At 39.0% G+C, this 19,670-nt stretch overlaps 1 protein-coding gene across 5 annotated transcripts in view; it reads right to left on the bottom strand.

The window, feature by feature from the left end:
• The window catches only part of SLC45A4 (solute carrier family 45 member 4), a 153,687-nt gene that overhangs the window by 57,946 nt on the left and 76,071 nt on the right, over positions 1-19,670 (bottom strand). For 4 of the 5 annotated variants that reach the window (XM_069081098.1, XM_069081101.1, XM_069081100.1 and 1 more), the window contains one exon: positions 18,289-18,922. The exons of the other annotated variant lie outside the window; for it this stretch is intronic. In XM_069081098.1, coding sequence (XP_068937199.1) covers positions 18,289-18,532 — 244 coding nt within the window. In that variant the 5' untranslated portion in view covers positions 18,533-18,922. The remainder of the gene's footprint in view (positions 1-18,288; positions 18,923-19,670) is intronic. 5 annotated transcript variants of the gene reach the window in all.

Here is a 19,670-nt window from a genome sequence, read left to right as displayed (position 1 = left end):
GAAGTTGTTACAGATCTCCTCTCCCTTCCCCCTTCCATATCAGCTGAGAACCTTGCCTCATATTTTATCTTAAAAATTGAGATCATTCCCAATTAACTCATCTTTCATTATTCTGACATCTTTCCTCTCAATCTTCCCTTCATTCATCTTAGATGAATAAGTGGTATGGTCAGCTGATTAACAAGTACTTGCTATGGATAAGGAACTACGCTAAGTGCTAGGGATATTAAAAGGCAAAAACACAATTCTTACTACCAAAGAGCTTATGTTCTACTATGCCATCTACATTTACCCAAGATACATAAGAGGGCAAATGGGAGGAAATCTTAGAATGTAGGATTTGAGTTGAGTCTGGAAGGAATCCAGGGAAGTCAAAAAGCAGAGGTTAGGAGGAAGAGAAGTTTAGGCATGGAAACTGCCAGTGAAAAGGCATAAAGTTTAAAGTATAGTGTTTGAAGAAGAAAAATGGCAATGCTACTAGACTGCAGATTATGTGGAGGCAGAAAGGGGCCAAGTTGTGATGGGCTGTAAAAGCCAGGTTTTTTATTTGGTCTTGGAAATTAAAAGGAGCTATTAGGGAGGGGCAGCGGGAGGATGGACTGGAGCAAAGAGTCTTCCAGTCAGTCTGGAAACATCTTTTCCTTGTTATAATCTCACCTGGTAATCTAAGCAGCTCCCGTGTGTTTAATTATTATCTCTAAGCAGAAAAATCCCAGATTCATATTTGCTGTCTTTTCTCTCTCCTGAACTTTAGTCCCATATCACCACTGAGCATCTGGAATTGGATAGCCTCAAACGGTTACCTCAAACTCAACATTTTCAAAACAGAACCCTAAACCCTCTCTCTTCTCACTCATTTCCCTGTCACACTCCAGGGCAACAAGATCCTTCTAGTCAGCAAGGTTCCTTAGCACAGTCATCAAATCTCCTTTCTCACTCACCTTACATATTCAAAATCGTGAATCACCAAATCATGCTGTTTCTATCTCCACAGCATCTCTTGAATACATCTATTTCTATCTACTTACTTACTCTCTAGTCACAAACTCACTTCAATTCTTCATCACCTATCAAATGGACTGGGGCAATAACCTTCTTAACTGACACCTGGTGTCAAGTCTCTCCCCACTCCAATCCATTCTCCATTCAGATGCTAAGGTGATCTTCTCAAGTGTAGTTTGGACCATGCTGGCCACACCGCTGGCCCAACAAAATCCAGGAGTTCTGTAGGACTCAAAAGCAAAATGACTAAGAATCCAGAAGAACGGAATTCAAATACCATCTCACACTCACTGTGTGACACTAGGCAAGCTATTTACCCTATTTGTTTCAATTTCTTCAACTGTAAAATGGGGACATTAATAGTAGCTATCTCTCCCAGCGTTGCTGTAAGGATCAAATCATATAATATATGTAAAGTGCTTTGCACAATGCCCAGTACATAGGAGTTTAGCAAATGCTTGTTTCCCTCCTTTGCTGTTTGGAACTAAAAGCTCTTTATAATTTGCCTCTCTCTTTTTTTTTTTTTAAGCAATCGATGTTAAGTAACTTGCTCAAGGTTACATGGCCAGTTATTTCTGGGTGTGGTGCTAAGTATTCTAAGCCAGGATTTGATCCCCAGGTCATCCCGACACTGGAGCTGGTGCTCTTACTCACTGTGCTACCTGGCCGCCCCTCTCTTGTTTTCTTATATCTTACTCTCTTCCATAACAATCTACAATCAAGCCTAGCTGCAGTGAGTCAACTTGAACATGGCTATCTCCTCAATCTCTTGGTTCCTCTGCTTTCCTTCAATACCACCTTGTGCAGTTGGATTTTCCAGGTCCCCCCAGCTACTAGTATCTTCTCTCAGAATGCCTTCCAGATCTCTATGTATCTACATCTACCTAATTACTTGTATGTCTCTTCCACTAAAATGTAATCTCCTTGATGGCATGATTCAGTCCTTCTTTTGTGTCCCCAGTACTTAAACATAGTGATGGGCACTGTCTCCTCCAATTTATACTTGGACTAATGAAACAAAAAAAAAATTAGTCCAAGGAAAAGTTCATTCAGGTAACAAGTACATTCTCAGGCTAGTTTCAATGTAGTACAAGGCAAGTTACAAATTTCTAGGGCACAATTGTAACAAAATTTAAAAATTCACACTTGCCTTGTCAGATAAATCAAAGCAGGTAAATAGAAATTTAGAGAATGAGGAGCAAGGAAGCAACAAGGACGGATTTAAATTACTATACTGGACAATGTGATATTTCAGTGTTTCTCAACAAAAAGCATACTCTCATTAGACAACTTCCAAATGGAACCTCAATGTTATAAATTATAATTCGTGGCAACAGAAAGACATTAAAAGTTTGCAGAAGAAATTGTTTTACATTATTTTTTACTGATTTAAGAGTCAATTATTTCATTCCAAACTAGTTTGTTCTGAATTGGTGAAGCTTTCTATACTTAAAATATAAATACTGCATGTCCAATAATTTCTTTACGCACTAGAAATTTGTAACTTGCCTTATAACTTGGTCAAGCTCAAATCTAAGTCTGCACTTACTTTAGCCAACTAACTTTCCTTGTCCGAGCCTGTTTCCTGGGAAGACTGTTATAAAGATCAAATAAAATTATGCAAAGTAAATCATCCAGTATTGAGTAAAGATTCATTTGGCACTGATCCTTTTTTTCCCCTCAGACAGCTGCCATCGTATTCCAAGTCCTCATTAGGAGTCTCCTAACTGGGGGTTCTGCCTGAAATCTTTGCCCGTCTCAACTGACCCTATACATGGCCAAAGTCATTTTGAAGTCTGACCTCATTACTCTTTTATTCACTTAACTCCATGGTTCCATGTGAACTCTAGGATCAAACATAAACTCTTCTGTTGGGCATTTAAAGCCCTTCCCAACCTACCTTTCCAGAGCTATGACATAGTACTGTACTCTTTCCTTAACTCTCTAGTCTAAATTGTCTTTGTTATTGTTTTTCACATAGATCCTCCATTTTCTATCTCTGTACCTCTACACTAACTATCCCTCCAGACTTGAATGCATCCTCTCCTCACCTGCGTCTTGGCTCCATACTTTCCTTCAAAGTTCTTTAAGGGCCAGCTTCAAGTACCTTCTCCATTTAAACAACTTTTCAAAATTCTGTTTATAGGAAACCAAGATGGCAAAGTAAGAAGTAAGTCACTCTCACCCTCTCTAACTGACCTCTGAAAGCCCAGAAAATATCACCCCAAGAAAAACCCTAGAACAGATGAACCAGCAGGAAGCTGGGTACAGCAGTCTTGCTGTAGCCCAGGAAGCTTGGGGGCTTAACAGGCCCCTCTCACTCTACGGGTGCAGTACAGAACAGGAGGCATCCAGGCAATCCCCCAACCCCCAGGGGGAGATCCTGAGTCTCAGGGTGGTGGAGCAGGAAAAAAATCAACATCAGAACACACCCGAGTGCTTCAGCACAGGCAGGGGAACTGGTGGGTACTAGCTTGGAAAAGCACCACATGCACTGGCATTCTCTAGCAACCAAATCTCCCAGTACTTCAGCACAACTCAAGAGGGACAGGCACAGTTCCACACTGCCAGACACCCTCCAGCAGTCAAACATTCAAGTACAAGGCAAGGGTGGGCAGGCATCCCCCAGGGACCAAACTTCCCATCCCCATCCAAAGAGCTCCCGTGTTGCTGACCCCAGTTCAGCACCAGGTAAGCTATTAGACCCCTATAGCCTCCAGCTGCCAGCATCTGAGGTCCCAGCACACAAAGCCAGTGACCAGGTCTCAGGCTCCCAGCACAAGAAGCTTGGGTCAGTGGCCCCTGCGCTCCAGGAGGAGAGCTCAACTCTAAAAGCCAGGAATTGGGCAAATATTATAAGCAAAAAGCAGAAATGGACAATTGTAGCAGCAAGCACCCCAGTGTCCCCAGGGTGCCTGCTCACACAGGTTCTTGGATCTGCTTTGTTAAAGGAAAGCAACTCAAAATGGGTTAACAAGCTTACTTTAATCAGTCAGACATATATCATTTACCTTGTTCAGGAGAAAAGGTCAGCACCCTGAACCTCAAAGTATACAGGCATAATTATCAAGACAGAAACATCAAGTAGACAGATTTCCAAACTGTCCAACCATTACATCCATACCCAGTCAACATCTGGGTTTCCACATTCTGGGTTTTTCAAAGCCGGGGGACTCTCAACAACGGCTTCCCATAACTCAGATCAAATCACAGAACACTTCTCAAAGTGAGTCCCAAAACAAAGCTACACATCAGGGCTTATATAGCCTTCTCCTGGCTCAGAGAATGTAACAACCTTATTGACTCACTGGCCAATCAAGAAGTATCTACTGAAAAACAAGCCTCCCTCCCCAGGCTTCAGGTGCATTTTAGCCTAGGGGCAGGGAAGATCTTCCAAATTTGCATTCCCATTACAACAATGACCATAGATTCTTCTTATGGGGACAGGGAAGACCAAGGAACAAATTCAGAAGAGGACAATATTGTCAGTATACCCACATCCAAAACCTTTTTCAAAGGGAAATATGAACCAGTCTTAAGCCCAGAAAGTCTTCTTGGAAGAACTCAAGATAGATTTCAAAAGCCAAATAAGAGAGGTAGGAGAGGCAGAAGAAAATGTTGGAAAAGAAATGAGGTGGGCAAGAGAATCAATAGCTTAGAAAAGGAAGGACAAAAACTGACTATAGAAAACAAGTCCTTATAAAGTAGAATTGGCCAAATGGAAAAGGAGGCACTAAATCTAACAGGATAAAACAATTTCTTAAAAAATAGAATCAGGCAAGTGGAGATATCAAGAATCAGTCAAACAGAAACAAAAGAATGAAAAAATAGGAGAAAACATAAAATACCTCACCTATGCCAAGGAATATTGTGGCCAAATTACAAAATTACAAGGTCAAAAAGAAGATATTTCAAGTAGCCAGAAAGAAACAATTTAAATATCATGGAACCACAATGAGGATAACACAGGACTCTGAAGCTTCTACATTAAAAGATCAGGGATGTAGAATATGATATTCCACAAGGCAAAGGAGCTTGGATTACAACCATAACATAATCAGGTATAGAAATCTAACTTGTGCTATAGGCAGTTGGAGGGGAAAGAGGAAAAAAAAGGGAAAGAGTGATAGAAGGGAGGGCAGAATGAGGGAGATGGTAATTGAAGCAAAACTCTAGTGAGGAGGGAAAGGGAGAAAGGAGAGAGAAAAGCATATATAGGAAGTAAAATAGGATGGAGAGAAAGACACATAACTGAATATGAATGGGATGAACTCTCCCATAAAACTCAAGTGGACAGCAGAATGGATTAAGAATCATAATCCTACTATACAGTATTTACAAGAAACAGGTCTGAAGCAGAGGGATACAAACAGGGAGGGTAAAGGTAAAAGGCTGGAGTAGAATGTATTGTGCTACAGCTGATTATTATGCTTTGAGAAATTATGAGCAGGTGGGACTTCAGAAAAGCCTGTAAAGACTTATTATGAACTGATGTTGAATGAAATGAGCAGAACCAGCAGAACACTGAACCCAGTAACAGCCACATTATGCAATGAGTGACCTTGATAGAATTAACTATTCTCAGCAATGCAAGGATCTAAGACAACTCTAAGACAAGACTCACCATGGAAAATGCTATCCACATCCAAAGAAAGAACTCTGGAGTCTGAATACAGATTGAAGTCTACTATTTGCTCTCCTTTTCTTTTGTTGTTTATTCTGTTACTTCTTTGTCATGGATCCTTCCATTAGTTCTAGTTCATTACATTATGATTAATGTTAAAATACATTTACTATGAATGCATAAGTACAGCCTATATCAGACTACACAGTGTCTTTGGGAGGGAGGAGGAGAGAGTAGGGGAGAAAATTTAAAACTCAAAATCTCAGGGAAGTGAATGCTAAAAACTAAAAATAATTCTATTTTAAAAATTTTGTTTGTATCGATATATCTTCAAATTCTTGCATCACCCCCTTTATGCTTTAGAATACAAGTTTCTTGCCAGCAGAGTTAATTTGGGGTATTTTTCTGTTGTTGTTCACTAAAACTTGACACAAAATAAGAATCTGACAATTGTCTGATTTGGTTGACTGGGAACTCCTTCCATTAGGCAGATTAAAATCCTTCTACAACTTAAGGTATCATAAAACTGACTGAAGCTCAGAGAGGCCCTAATGGTCACTGATTTACAAGCAATAAGAGTAGTTATCTGTGGATCAACAAGTATCCCATATGGGGCAGCCAGGTAGCACAGCAAGTAAGAGCACCGGCTCCAGTGTTAAGAAGACCTGGAGATCGAATCCCGGGCTCAGACACTTAGCACCCACCCAGAAACACCTGGCCGTGTAACCTTGAGCAAGTTACTTAACCCTAATTGCTTAGGGGCGGCCAGGTGGCTCAGCGAGTAAGAGCACCGGCTCCAGTGTTGAGAAGACCTGGAGATCGAATCCCGGGCTCATACACTCAGCACCACACCCAGAAATAACTGGCCGTGTAACCTTGAGCAAGTTGCTTAACCCCGATTGCTTAAAAAAAAAACAAAAAACCAAGTACTCCATATTCCACTAAAGTTAAACAACAACATCACATGCCTTAAATAGAACACTATTATTTAAAAGACTAGATCATCATTGTCTTTCTGTCAACCAAATAATTTATGTTTTTCTTAAAGCAACCCACTTTCATAGTTAAGATTTATATAGTGAAACCTCTGATCTGGATCTTTATATAAAAATTGAGGGTGTGATATTTTATTTGAAAAAGTAAAAGCTGAGGTGGAGACAAGATGGTGGAGTAAAAGCAGGAACTTACTTAAGCTCCCACACCAACCACTTCCAACACCTGTAAAATGATTCTGAACAAATTTTAGAGCTAAAGAACCCACAAAGTGACAGAGAGAAACAAATCTTCCGCTGAAGGCAGCCTGGCAGGCCTATGTAAGGGTTATGGGATTTAAAGATCTTCCATGCCCCATTGGACTTGCTGACGTAGCAGGAAGGGGCGGAGCAAGAGGAAGCGGAAGCCAAACTAGAGTTCCTGCGGTGGCTGGCGACGGCGGCAGCAGCAGCAGAGGCAGCGGCAGAGCAAAGCCCTTTTTGAGTTAGCCAGAATTTCTGCTAAGGACTCCTGCTGAGGACTGCCAGGGGCCGGAGCTGCTGGGAGCGCGCTTCCCGGATGCTGGGTGGTTGCTGTGAGTGGCGAGAGGAGGACCTTTGCCTGAGGTAGCCTGTTCTGTTTTAAAGGCTTGAAAATGTGGGTGCTTTCTACTTTATCTACCTGTGCCAATGTCATAACTACTCTGATGGCTTTCACTTTCTGGTTTTGGGACTCAGCCTTTTGGTATCTTAATAAATTTTCCAGCTTATTCCCCCATATGGCAAGCATGATGTATTTTGTGATGGATAATTATATCAGCATATTTGTAATCTCCATAGGCATTGTGAATATGGCATTGCTGATACAGCCTACAGGAAGGGTTTATTGTACCAAGCAGGGAACCGAGCATAGTCCCACGTGAGCTGTGAAGTCCCAGACCTGGACTGGGCCTGACCAGAGGCATAGACCAGTTCGGAGAAGACTTCAGGAAAATGAATCACTGGCAGCTGTGGAGGTTTCCAGACTTCTCAACCCATAAATGCCAAAGAGAAAGGAAAAGGTCAGCAGGGAACTCTGCCCTAGGAGTAAGGGGTGGGCAGAGGCTGGCTGCAGCTACTGCTTTGTGGCTGCCTCCAGAGCTCCTGGTCTACAGATCATAGGGGAGGATCAAGTGACCATTCAGAGGGTAACTGTTCTTCCTTTGACCTGTTTGGATCTGGGTCACTGTCTTGGGTTGGTGGTAAAGGGGTGAGAAACACCAGTGTGCCAGAGCTTGTGGTGGCTGTAGAGAAGTGCCCTCCTCAGACCTCTGACAACATTTGCAAAAACCCCAGCAATTTGGAACACAACTCTCTCCACTCTGGAAGCAGAGTTCTACTGTGGCAAAGAGCTCAAAAGTCAAGTGGCAAGATGAACAAGCAAAGGAAGAGCAACCAGATCATAGAATCCTTTTTGGAGGACAAAATGGATCAAAACGTGGAACCAGAAGAAGACAACAAAGTAAAAACTCCAGAATCAAAAGCTTCCAAGAAAAATATGAATTGGTTACGGGCCATGGAGGAACTCAAAAAGGTAAGAGAAACTGAAGAAAAATTGGGAAGAGAAATGAGAATGATGCAAGAAAATCATGAAAAGTGAAGACAACAGCTTGCTAAAGGAGACTGGAAAAAATAATGAAGAAAATAACACCTTAAAAAATAGACTAATTCAAATGGCAAAAGAGGCCCAAAAAGCCAATGAGGAGAAGAATGCCTTTAAAAGCTGACTTTACCAGATGGAAAAGGAATTTCAAAAACTCACTAAAGAGAATAATTCCTTCAAAATTAGATTGGAGCAAATGGAAGCTAATGGCTATAAGAAATCAAGATACTATAAACCAAATCCAAACAAATGAAAAAAAATACCGTGTTTCCCCGATAATAAGACCTATCCCAAAAATAAGCCCTCCCCTTACTGTGTAAGATTCCTCTAAAATAAGCCCTCCCCCGAAAATAAGCCCTATTGAGATTGCTACTGTAGTGAAGGTTATCCCCTGCGCTACACGCTACATTACAGTACCCTCTGTATGCACCGCTCCTCTCCCCCCCGTGAAACGCACGCCGTGCTCCAAGCTACATCCAATCAGAGCTGCAGCAGTGAGTGCGTCATCCTGTTCTTCCCCAGTGATTTGCTTATTGAATAAAGGTACATTTTTTTGTTCACATTTACCTGTTTATTAAAATTGCTGTCAATGTTCATTAAAATAAGCCCTCCCCTGAAAATAAGCCCTCTGGTGTTTTTCTGTCCAAAATATTTAATAACACAGTGTCTTATTATCAGGGAAACACAGTAGAAGAAAATGTAAAATATCTCATTGGAAAAACCACTGACCTAGAAAACCGATTCAGGAGAGGTCATTTAAAAATTACTATTACTGGACTACCTGAAAGCCATGATGAAATAAAAGAGCCTAGAAATCATCCTTCAAGAAATTCTCAAAGAAAATTGCCCTGATATTCTAGAACCAGAGGGCAAAATAGAAATTGAAAGAATTCACTAATCACCTCTTGAAAAAGATCCCAAAAAGAAAACTCCTAGGAATATCATAGCCAAATTCCAGAGTTCCCAGATCAAGCAGAAAATATTACAAGCTGTCAGGAAAAAACAATTTGAGTATTGTGGAAACACAATCAGGATAACACAAGATCTAGCAGCTTCTACATTAAGGGACTGAAGGGCTTGGAATATGATATTCTGGAAGTCAAAGGAGCTAGGATTAAAACCAAGAATCACCTACCCAGCAAAACTGAGTATAATGCTTCAGGGGACAATAATGGTCATTCAATGAAAAAGAGGACTTTCAAGTATTCTTGATGAAAAGACCAGAGCTGAACAGAAAATCTGACTTTCAAATACAAGAAGCAAGAAAAGCATAAGAAGGTAAACAGGAAAAAGGAATCATAAGGAACTTATTAAAGTTGAATTATTTACAATCCTACATGGAAAAACAATAATCGTAACTCATGAGACTTTTCTCAATATGAGGAGAGTTGAAGGGAATATATATGTGTGTATGTGTGTGTATATATATATGTATATGTATGTATAGGAGGGTATATGTGTGTATAAATACATGTGAGTGTATGTATATGTGTACATGTATACGTAGACAGAGTGCACAGGATCAATTGAATAGGAAGGGATGATATCTAAAAAATAAAATTGAGAGATGAGAGAGGAACATAATGGGAAAAGGAGAAAGAGAGAGATAGAATAGGGTAAATTATCTCATATAAAAGACGCAAGAGAAAATTGTTACAATGGAGAGGAAGAGTAGTAAGGTTAAAGGGAATGGGGTCAACCTTACTCTCACTGAATTTGGCTTAAGGAGGGAATAAAATACACACTCAAGTGGGTATCTTACCCTACAAGAAAGTAGGGGGAAGGGGATAAGAAGGGGGATGATAAAAGGGAGGGCAGACTGGAAAAGAGGGTAGTTAGAAGCAAACACTTTTGAAAAGAGACAGGGTCAAAGGAGAAAATAGAATGTCAGGGGTCGGGATAGGATGGAGGAAAATATGGTTAGTCTTTCACAATATAACTACTATGGAAATGTTTTGCATAACTACACATGTACAACCTATATTGAAGTGCTTGTCTTCCCAGGGCGGGGTGGGGGAAGGGGAATGAGGAGGGAAGAAGGAAAAGAATCTGGCACTCCCAAGTTTTAAAAAGAAATATTTAAAAAATTGGTTTTTTACATGCAACTGGGAAATAAAATATATAGGCACTGGGGTATAGAAATCCATCTTGCCCTACCAAAAAGTTGAGTGAGATGGGGGAGGATATAAGAGAGAGCAGATTGGGGGAAGGGGTATTCAGTAGGCTCAATATATTGGGGTAGGGGTTAGGGGAAAGATGGAAAGAAAATGTGTAACTCAAAATATTGTGGAACTGAATGTTGAAAACTAAAAATAAATGAATAAAAGATTAATTTAAAAAAAATTTTAAAGTAAAAGCTACTAGGAAAAAATATGTTGGTATGGTTATGAATGTGATATCACACCATGAAGTAAGAAATAGTAAGGAATTCTGAGAAATGTGGAAAGATTATGAGGAATTATCAAGAGCACAGAAATAAGAAAGCCATATAAAGACAGCAAATGAGAAGAACACCATAAAGAACCTGAATTCCTAATAAAAAATTTTAAAACCAATCCTAGAGGTCCTAGAAGATTTAACAAATATTCTTCCTTTTTGTGGCAAAGTGGGGAGCTACTAAGATACAATATTATATATATATTGCCAAATGCGGACTTTTTTGATGTTTTTTCTTTAATTTTCTTTCCCACAAGGAAGTGTTTAAGCTGCAAGGGGGGTTAGAGGCAGGAAATGACCAATGTAGATATTAAGCATTGTGGACCCCAGCAATAACTCCTTCTAGGGTTGTATCCCAAAGAGATCATAAAAGTGGGAAGAGGTCCCGTATGTACAAAAATATTTATAGCAGCTCTTTTTGTGGTGGCAAAGAACTGGAAATCAAGGGTATGCCCATCAACTGGAAAATGGCTAAACAAGTTGTGGTATATGAATGTAATGGAATACTACTACACTATAAGAAATAAGGAGCAGACAGACTTTATAATAATCTGGACTTATACAAACTGATGTTGAGTGAGAAGAGCAGAACCAGGAGAAATTTGTACACAATTACAAACACAACGTATGTGTGACGACTAACTTTGATGGACTGGACTCTTCGCAGAAATGCAAGGTTATAAAACAACTCCAAAAGACTCATAATGGAAAGAGATGTCCACATCCAGAGACAGAACTATAGAGTTTGAAGCAAACTACCTGCTCTCTTTCTTTTTCTTGTTTGGTTTTGTTTCCTCTTTCCCACTGTTCATCCCATTGGTTATAACCTTTCTTTACAATCTGACTAATGTTTAATGTGAAGGTATCTGCAGATCCTATATTTGATTGCATGCTGCCATGGGGGGATGGGGGGGGAGGAGAGGGGGAGAAAATCTGAAACTCAAGGGATTGGTGGAACTGAATCTTATAAACTAAAAGTAAACAAATTAATTTTAAAAAATAATCCAAAAAAAAAGAAAGGCATACAATAAATATGGCATTTTACCTTTAAAAAAAAAAAAAGATAAGCACTGTGAGAAACATGCTTTTGGGGATCACAGATCACAGGACTCCCCAGGCAGGTTCAGGGAGTTAACCCTCATAAGTTTCCACTGTGTCCACAGCTTCCCTGGGGGTCCTTAGGAAGTTACATGTGAGATGCCCCTCAACAAGGCTATGGGGATCAAAGGACTTCCCAGGCAGGGTTAGGGAGTTAGCCCAGAAGAGCTTCTGCTGGCCACTGCTTCCCAGGGGGTCCTTAGGAAGATCCCTGTGATATGCCCCTTAAAATGGCCAACCCCTTCTCCTGAAAGAACTCAGAACTCTTACTGAAAGAACTCTCACTGAAAGAAACAGAGTAGACAGAGGAAGGCATTTAGGAACACACCCACCTTGATATACCGTGGTTTCCCCGATAATAAGACACTGTCTTATTATTATTTTTTTTTTTTGGAAAGAAAAACACCAGAGGGCTTATTTTCAGGGGAGGGCTTATGTTGTCTTGCCTCAGCTCTCCTCCACGGCACTGCTCTCAATGGCGCCAGCAAGCAAATCACTGGGGAAGAACAGGATGACGCGCTCACTGCTGCAGCTCTGATTGGATGCAGCTCGGAGCGCGGTGTGCGTTTCACCCAGGGGGGAGGGGACGGTGCATACAGAGGGTACCGTAATGTAGCGTGTAGCGCAGGGGATCACCTTCACTACAGTAGCAATCTCAATAGGGCTTATTTTCGGGGGGAGGGCTTATTTTAGAGGAATCTTACACAGTAAGGGGAGGGCTTATTTTCGGGATAGGTCTTATTATCGGGGAAACACGGCAGAAGCAGGAGTGAGGTTATACAGTTAGGTCCTTCCTGGTAGAGTTAGGGTTAGTTGAAATTCCTCAAATTCCTCATTTTATTTCCCTATATTCCCTCTTTATGCAGATTACACTGGTGTGGTAGTTAGAATACTTGTGGTCTGGAAACCTCAAGGGTCTGAGCTGTTTGCCATACCCCCAACTTTTCTAGTTCCCTTGGGGCCAGGATGGCCATTGTCTCAGTAAAATAAGATGATAATCAAGCTTCCCCACAGTCACTGATTATCTCCCAATAACTTTTGTGGGAGCAAAACAAGATACCATAATATCCCTTCTTATAGAAATCAAACTAAAACATTTTTTAAAAGAAAATAAGTACTCAGAAGTTTTTAACTATGACTAGCATTCCTGACTTTTAGGTTAATAATTAACTCTACAATTTATACTTTTTTTTTCCTATTTATCATATCACTATAGATTTTGGAATTATAAAAGACTTAAGAAATTATGTAGTACATTACCTTTATTGTAGAAATAAATAAGGAAACTGAAGCCCTGGGAATTGAAGAGTGAAATTATTCACTCACTACAGCAACTGGAATAACAATTCTGAGTTTAAGAAGTCTTAAAATAAGATTATTTGGTCAGCATCTCCTGCCTATTTTAATTCCTACATTTGGTGCCAAATATCTCTCCAAGTCAGTTAATTAACAGTGTCGGGGGGGGGGGCGGGAAGAAGAGCCCAAGACTTATATATACAAAAGAGATTTATTATAGAGTATTCTTTAAAGACGTCTGCAGTGTGGTGCTGTGGTTTTCCAAATCTTCATCCAGACAGGGACTGGATAGGGGCAGCTTCTTCAAAAATGCCTTCTCACAATGGCTGAACAATTGTGGTATATGGATGTAATGGAATATTATTGTCACATGAGAAATGAAGAGATGATGTCAGAGAATTCTGGGTAGTAAGAATTGACACAAAATATAGTAAACAGAAAAAGCAAGAACAATTTATACAAGGACAGCACTTTTAAAAATGTAAGATCCCTGATCAATGCAATAACCAATCATGTCTCCAAAAGACTTATAAAAGACCTCCTGAAAGACGTGATGAACAAGGTACAGAGACACACATACTGACGGAAATGCATTTTGGAACTTGGTCTCTGTGAACTTCATTTTGCTTGACTATGCTTACTTGTTGCAAACCCATACTTCCCCTCCCCCCCACCATTCTTTCTCTCAGTTTTTAAAGATGTGAACAACAATGCCAAGAAAAAAAAATAGAGAGCCATTTTAACATTTAAATAAATGAAAGAACAAAAGTGAAGAAAACACAAGCATCGGGGCGTCCAGGTAGCACAGCGAGTAAGAGCACCAGCTCCAGTGTTGAGAAGACCTGGAGATCAAATCCTGGGCTCAGACACTTAGCACCCACCCAGAAACACCTTGCCGTGTAACCTTGAACAAGTTACTTAACCCCAATTGCTTAAAAAAAACACACACACACACACAAGCAGGAAAGTTTTGAAAATAACAGGAACAAATATATGTGTGTGTATACTTTTTTTTTTAAAAGCAAGTGGTATAAAATGAAGATTTACAGTTTTATATAGAGAATCCTTTCTGTGCTTTGCTATGTACATGGAAATGCATTTTGCATGTTTTAAGTTCGGAATAAAAAAACTTTTAATGGCATCTCAGCTTACCTTAATGAACAGGAAAAGTTCCATTTCTGACCAAATGTTAGATACATTCTGTACTTTTGAGGTATTCTGGGATAGTGATTGGTGGGGAGCAAATTGTAATCTATTATCTCTGCTTCAAGATCTATACTCGGGCATCTTTGAGACCCATAACTGGTCAAAGGGCCATGAGAATATGGTAATGAAATATTTCTTTCTTTACTCAAGACTGGCTAACAAAGAGAAATGTGAAATGTCCTATCTATGAGCCATGGCAATATGGAATCGTTTGGATCCCAATGGTCATTTATCTATGAATTTGTCTTTGAGTAAACAGAGGAGAACTTTTTGTTTCAGAGTGTGAAAAGAGTAAAAAATTTGAGCATGCACAAAGTAGCCAATTCTAAACTGCCTAGCAAGAGAAAGGTCTTGAGTGGTTCTCTCAGAGTGAAAAAACATGCTTATGGCTCTGTGCCTTATGATATTATACCAGAATGCTAACTCAGATTCTATGAGGGAGCACAGAATAAGCTTTCAATACATAAAGATTCTAAATAAGATCTTAATCATTAATATAGCTATATACAAATTTTCTAGAAAGAAATAGTATCACTCCATTTATATTCCCGAGAGGAAAGACAGCACCTACAAACGTGAAATTGTAAGAATAATGTAAACATATCCCAACATACATCATAAGAAAAGGTTAAAAGAAATCTCAAACCAGGCATTAATATGGAATACACAGTCATATTTTAAGAAGCTCTACCAACTGTGATTTGGTCAAAATCACACAAGCAATTAAGGCTCATGAGTTTAAACCCAGATTCTTGAACTCCAAATCGATACTTTTATGGGGAATACTTTATTTGCAATATCTCACTGGCCCATGTAAAAATGCAGAAATTCTACTGTTAAGTACTGAAGTTCCTGAAATTGCAAGGCTTTTTTTCTTCCTACAAAACTCAAAGAGGTACACAAAGGTGATTTGTTGTTTAAGAAACTAATCTCATAGTTCTTTCTCTGGATATGGAGAGCATTTTCCATCATAAGTCTTTTAGAATTGTCTTAGATCACTGTATTGCTGAAAAGAGATGATAGAACAATGTTGCTGTTACTGTGTACAATGTTCTCCTACTTCTGCTCACTTCACTTAGCATCAAGTTCATATGTGTCTTTCCAGGTTTTTCTGAAATTCTCCTGCTCACCTTTTCTTACAGAACAATAGTATTCCATGACATTAACATACCACAACTTGTTCAGCCATTTCCCCATTTCCCAACTGATGGGCATCCCCTCCAATTCCAACTCTTTGCTACCACAAAAAAATTGCTATAAATATTTTTGTACATGGGTCTTTTTCCATTTTTTATGATCTCTTTGGAATATAGACCTAATAGTGGTGTTGCTGGATCAAAGGGTATAAACCGTTTTATAGCCCTCTGAGCATAGTTCCAAATTGCTCTCCAGAAAGGTTGGGAGCTCACAACTCCACTGTCAATGTAGTAGTGTTCCAATTTTCCCTCATCTTCTCCAACATTTATCATTTTCCTCTTCTTTCATATTAAAACCAATATGATAGGTATAGGGTGGTACTTCAGAGTTGTTTTAATTTGCATTTATCTAATCAATAGTGATTTAGAGCATTTTTTCTTGACTACAGAAGCTTGAATGTCTTCATCTAAAAACTGCCTTTGACCGTTTATCAATCGGGGAATGACTTGTATTCTTATAAATTTGACTCAGTTCTCTCTATATTTTAAAAATTAGGCCTTTACCATAAACACTGGCAGTAAAAATTATTTCCCAGTTTTCTGCTTCCCTTCTAATCTTTGTTGCATTGGCTTTGTGTGAAACTTTTTAAATTTAATGTTATAAAAATTAATTGTTAATAGTATTCTCTATTTCTTGTTTGGTCACAAGTTATTTCCTTCTTTACAGAAAATAAAGGGGGTAAGGAAATAAGGGGGGGGATGATAGAAAGGAAGGCAGATTGGGGGAGGGAGCAGTTGGAAGCAGACACTTTTTTGAAAAGGGACAGGGTCAAAGGAGAAAATAGAGTAAATGGGGGGTAGGATAGGATGGAAGGAAATATATTTAGTCTTTCACAATATGACTATTATAGAAATATTTTACATAACTACACATGTATAAAAACAAATGTAAAAAATTGTTTTTACATGCAACTGGGAAATATTAGATAATATAGGCAATGGGGTAGAGAAATCTATCTTACCCTACAAGAAAATAAGGGGGAAGGGAATAAGAGGAGGGGCATGATAGAAGGGAAGGCAGACTGGGGGAAGGGGCAATCACAATGCGTGCCATCTTGGGGTGGGCGGAGGGGAAAGATGGGGAGAAAATTCAGAACTCAAAATCTTTATGGAAATGAAAATGTTGAAAATTAAAAATATATAAATTAATTTTTAAAAAATATTCCCTTCTCCATAGATCTGACAGGTAAACTATTCCTTGCTCTCCTAATCTGCTTATGGTATCACCCTTTATGACTAAATCATCTACCCATTTAGACCTTATCTTGGTATAGGGTGTGAGATGTTGTTCTATACTTAGTTTCTGTCATACTATTTTCCAGTTTTTGTCAAATAGTGAGTTCTTATCTCAGAAGCTGGAGTCTTAAGGTTTACCAAAGAGTAGATTACTGAAGTCAATGACTACTGTGCCTTGTGTACCTAACCTATTCCACTGATACACCATTCTACTATGGAGTCTGAATATAGACTGAAGCATACTATTTCTCTTTTATTTTTGTTTTTTCTTCTCATCATTTTTCCCTTTTATTCTGATTCTTCTTTCATAACATGACTAATGTGGAAATATGTTTAATATGATTGTACAAATATGACTTGTATCAGATTGCTTGCCATCTTGGGGAGAGGGAAGAAAAAGGAGGGAGGGAAAAAAAATTTGGAACTCTTAATCTTATGAAAGTGAATGATGAAAACTATCTTTACATGTAATTGGAAAAAAATAGAGGGAGGGGGAAAGGGCAAAAAAAAAAAAAAGAAGAAGAAGAAACTAGCCCCTCAAATACCAGCCTTACTTAATAAAGGTGAGGAGAAAATTAAAATAGTAAGCCAGAGTCCTTCTGGAACTTAAGTCATTCTCTGGTAGTAAAATGGGGATAAGTGTACTAAATGACATTATATTCTTCAAGGTACTATGCTTTCATATCATAATATACCTGGCCATTGTTGCTATTTTTCTAGTTCATCAGTTTCCACATGTAAGATTCATAAAAAAGTTTAAATATCTGTAACACCTGCACTTTGTAAACATTACAGCTCTATAAAAATGTGACTACTTCATAAGGATGTTATAAGGACCAAATGAGTCTGTTTATGTGCAAGTAAGTGCTTTGAAAGCTGATTTATGTTGGAAAAATGTAAAGATCAGTTTTCCTTGATGAAGCATTCCCATTCACATTGCTAAATCCAACTTAACTATACCATGATTTAAGAAAATTCTGATAGCCTTCTGATGTCAATCACATTTAAATAATCATACAGTTCTGACGTTCTATGACTATGGCCTATCACTTTTCATTTTGCCATTTTCAGTTTGTAATGTTCCTGCCTCTTAGTCATACTACAAAATGAGTGTAGGGTAAAGGTCAGGTCCAGTGAGTGACCTGCCCATAGCTTAAAATACAAGGGGATTGGTAAAGGAGGATATTTAGCATAGATAAGCCTACAAGATACAATGCAAGGACCTTGATTTATGGCATTTTAGCCTGAAAGTCAATGATCATGCCTTTTGCCACTTTTATTATTATTATTATTATTATTATTATTAAATGAGCACAGTAACTTACAAGATTTGTTATTCACCTAGTAAAATCACTATTTAAATTTCATTTATAGGGGCAGCTATGTGGCATAGTGAATAGAGCACTGGCCCTAGAGTCAAGAGGACCTGAGTTCAAATTCGGCTTCAGACACTTAACACAAAAATCTAGCCGTGTGACCTTGGGCAAGTCACTTAACCCCAATTGCCCTCCAAAAGGCAAAAAAGAAATTTCATTTACATAATGTTTATAATTATACACATAGGGGACAGACAACACTTACCAATTTGCAACAATATCGGCGTGACCCAAGCCGTTTCCATGGCATAACAGAATTCCCTGCCAAACATTACTGCCCCATGCATCACCCAAAGGCGAACTGGTATGCGGTCTATGGATCCTTCGCTAACTGTCTCATCGTGGTTCTCACTCTCCTTATTTTCAGATTTCTGGACGTCTGGGGCTGGTGCAGTGAGCTCTTGGACTTGCATAGACTCCGAATCGGCATTCTGAGGAGCCATTTTCATTACCACCAAAATATATATATCTTTATTCTATCTATATAAATAATACTATCATATATCTTTAATGATAAATTAAGATGTCTTCTCTTTTAGCTTCTGTTGCGTTCCTCATGCAGGTTAACACACTCCTCTTTGTACAAATGGGTATCTCACAACTTCTCACCTATGTCTGAGATGTGCAGCAAAACAGAATGGTATTTGGTAGGGCTTTAAACATATGGCTTGCTGGTTTACTGTGAATTAGAGTTAAAAATCCATAATTGCCATTCAGTTAATACCAGTTTCATCATTATTATTGAAGAGGTGCTGAAATTATTTTTCTTGCTACAGACAGGTGGAAAGGTATCACAAAAAGGCGGTCCACTGTTAATCCCCATCGAGTGACTGATTAATCTGCAAAAAAGGGGAAAAAATAACCAGAACAAGACAGTCAGTGAAAAAGGCAATAACTAGAATGGCCTATGTGGCTCTTCAATGGACTCTGCTTTCAGAAAACCTCTCTTTTCTCCAGTTCCTAGCGGGCTAAAATACCCATAGAATTGGTCTTTGGTTTCTTAAAAAGCTATCTGGTAAAGATCCTCTAACCTTCAAGAACTCTGTATGTGGAGAACGACAAACATTTACAAGAAGTACATTTTCTTAACACAAAGATAGCATAGCACAATGGCAAAAAAACAGAGGATTTAGCTTTAGGTTCAAATCCTGTCCTGCTATTTTCTAACTATGTGACCTGGGCAAGTCACCTTACTTCTCCGGGCCTCAAATTCCTCAAAATATTAGGGCTGGGCTGGATCTCTAGGGTCCTTTTCCCCCTTTAAATTCTGAGGTATTACACTGGGAGTAATGAATGAACGAAAACTGAAAACAAAAAGGAAGGATGGGAGAGGAGAAATAACATGGTGAGGCTGAGTTCCTTCAATCTCCTTCCCCCAAACAAGTATTATACCACACAAATATATTCATCTAATTTAAGTGGACAGCAGATTCTTTCAATGTCCATCAATATTGGGGAGAAAAACTGTTCTTTAGGTCTTCATTAGAAGGATGGAGTAAATAAAACCAAGTCCTGATGCCTACCCAAGAGGCCAGGAGGTAGGTTCTCTGCTATGCTAACCTCAAAAGCTGGATAGTCACAATTCCT

This window comes from Petaurus breviceps, unplaced genomic scaffold (assembly GCF_028583685.1).
Source record: "Petaurus breviceps papuanus isolate PSGF00001 unplaced genomic scaffold, PetGlider_PUasm1.0 98, whole genome shotgun sequence".
In the NCBI taxonomy this organism is placed as follows: Eukaryota; Metazoa; Chordata; class Mammalia; order Diprotodontia; family Petauridae; genus Petaurus; species Petaurus breviceps.
Note: the sequence above shows the minus strand (reverse complement) of the source record. Positions and strands in the feature narration are given on the sequence as shown.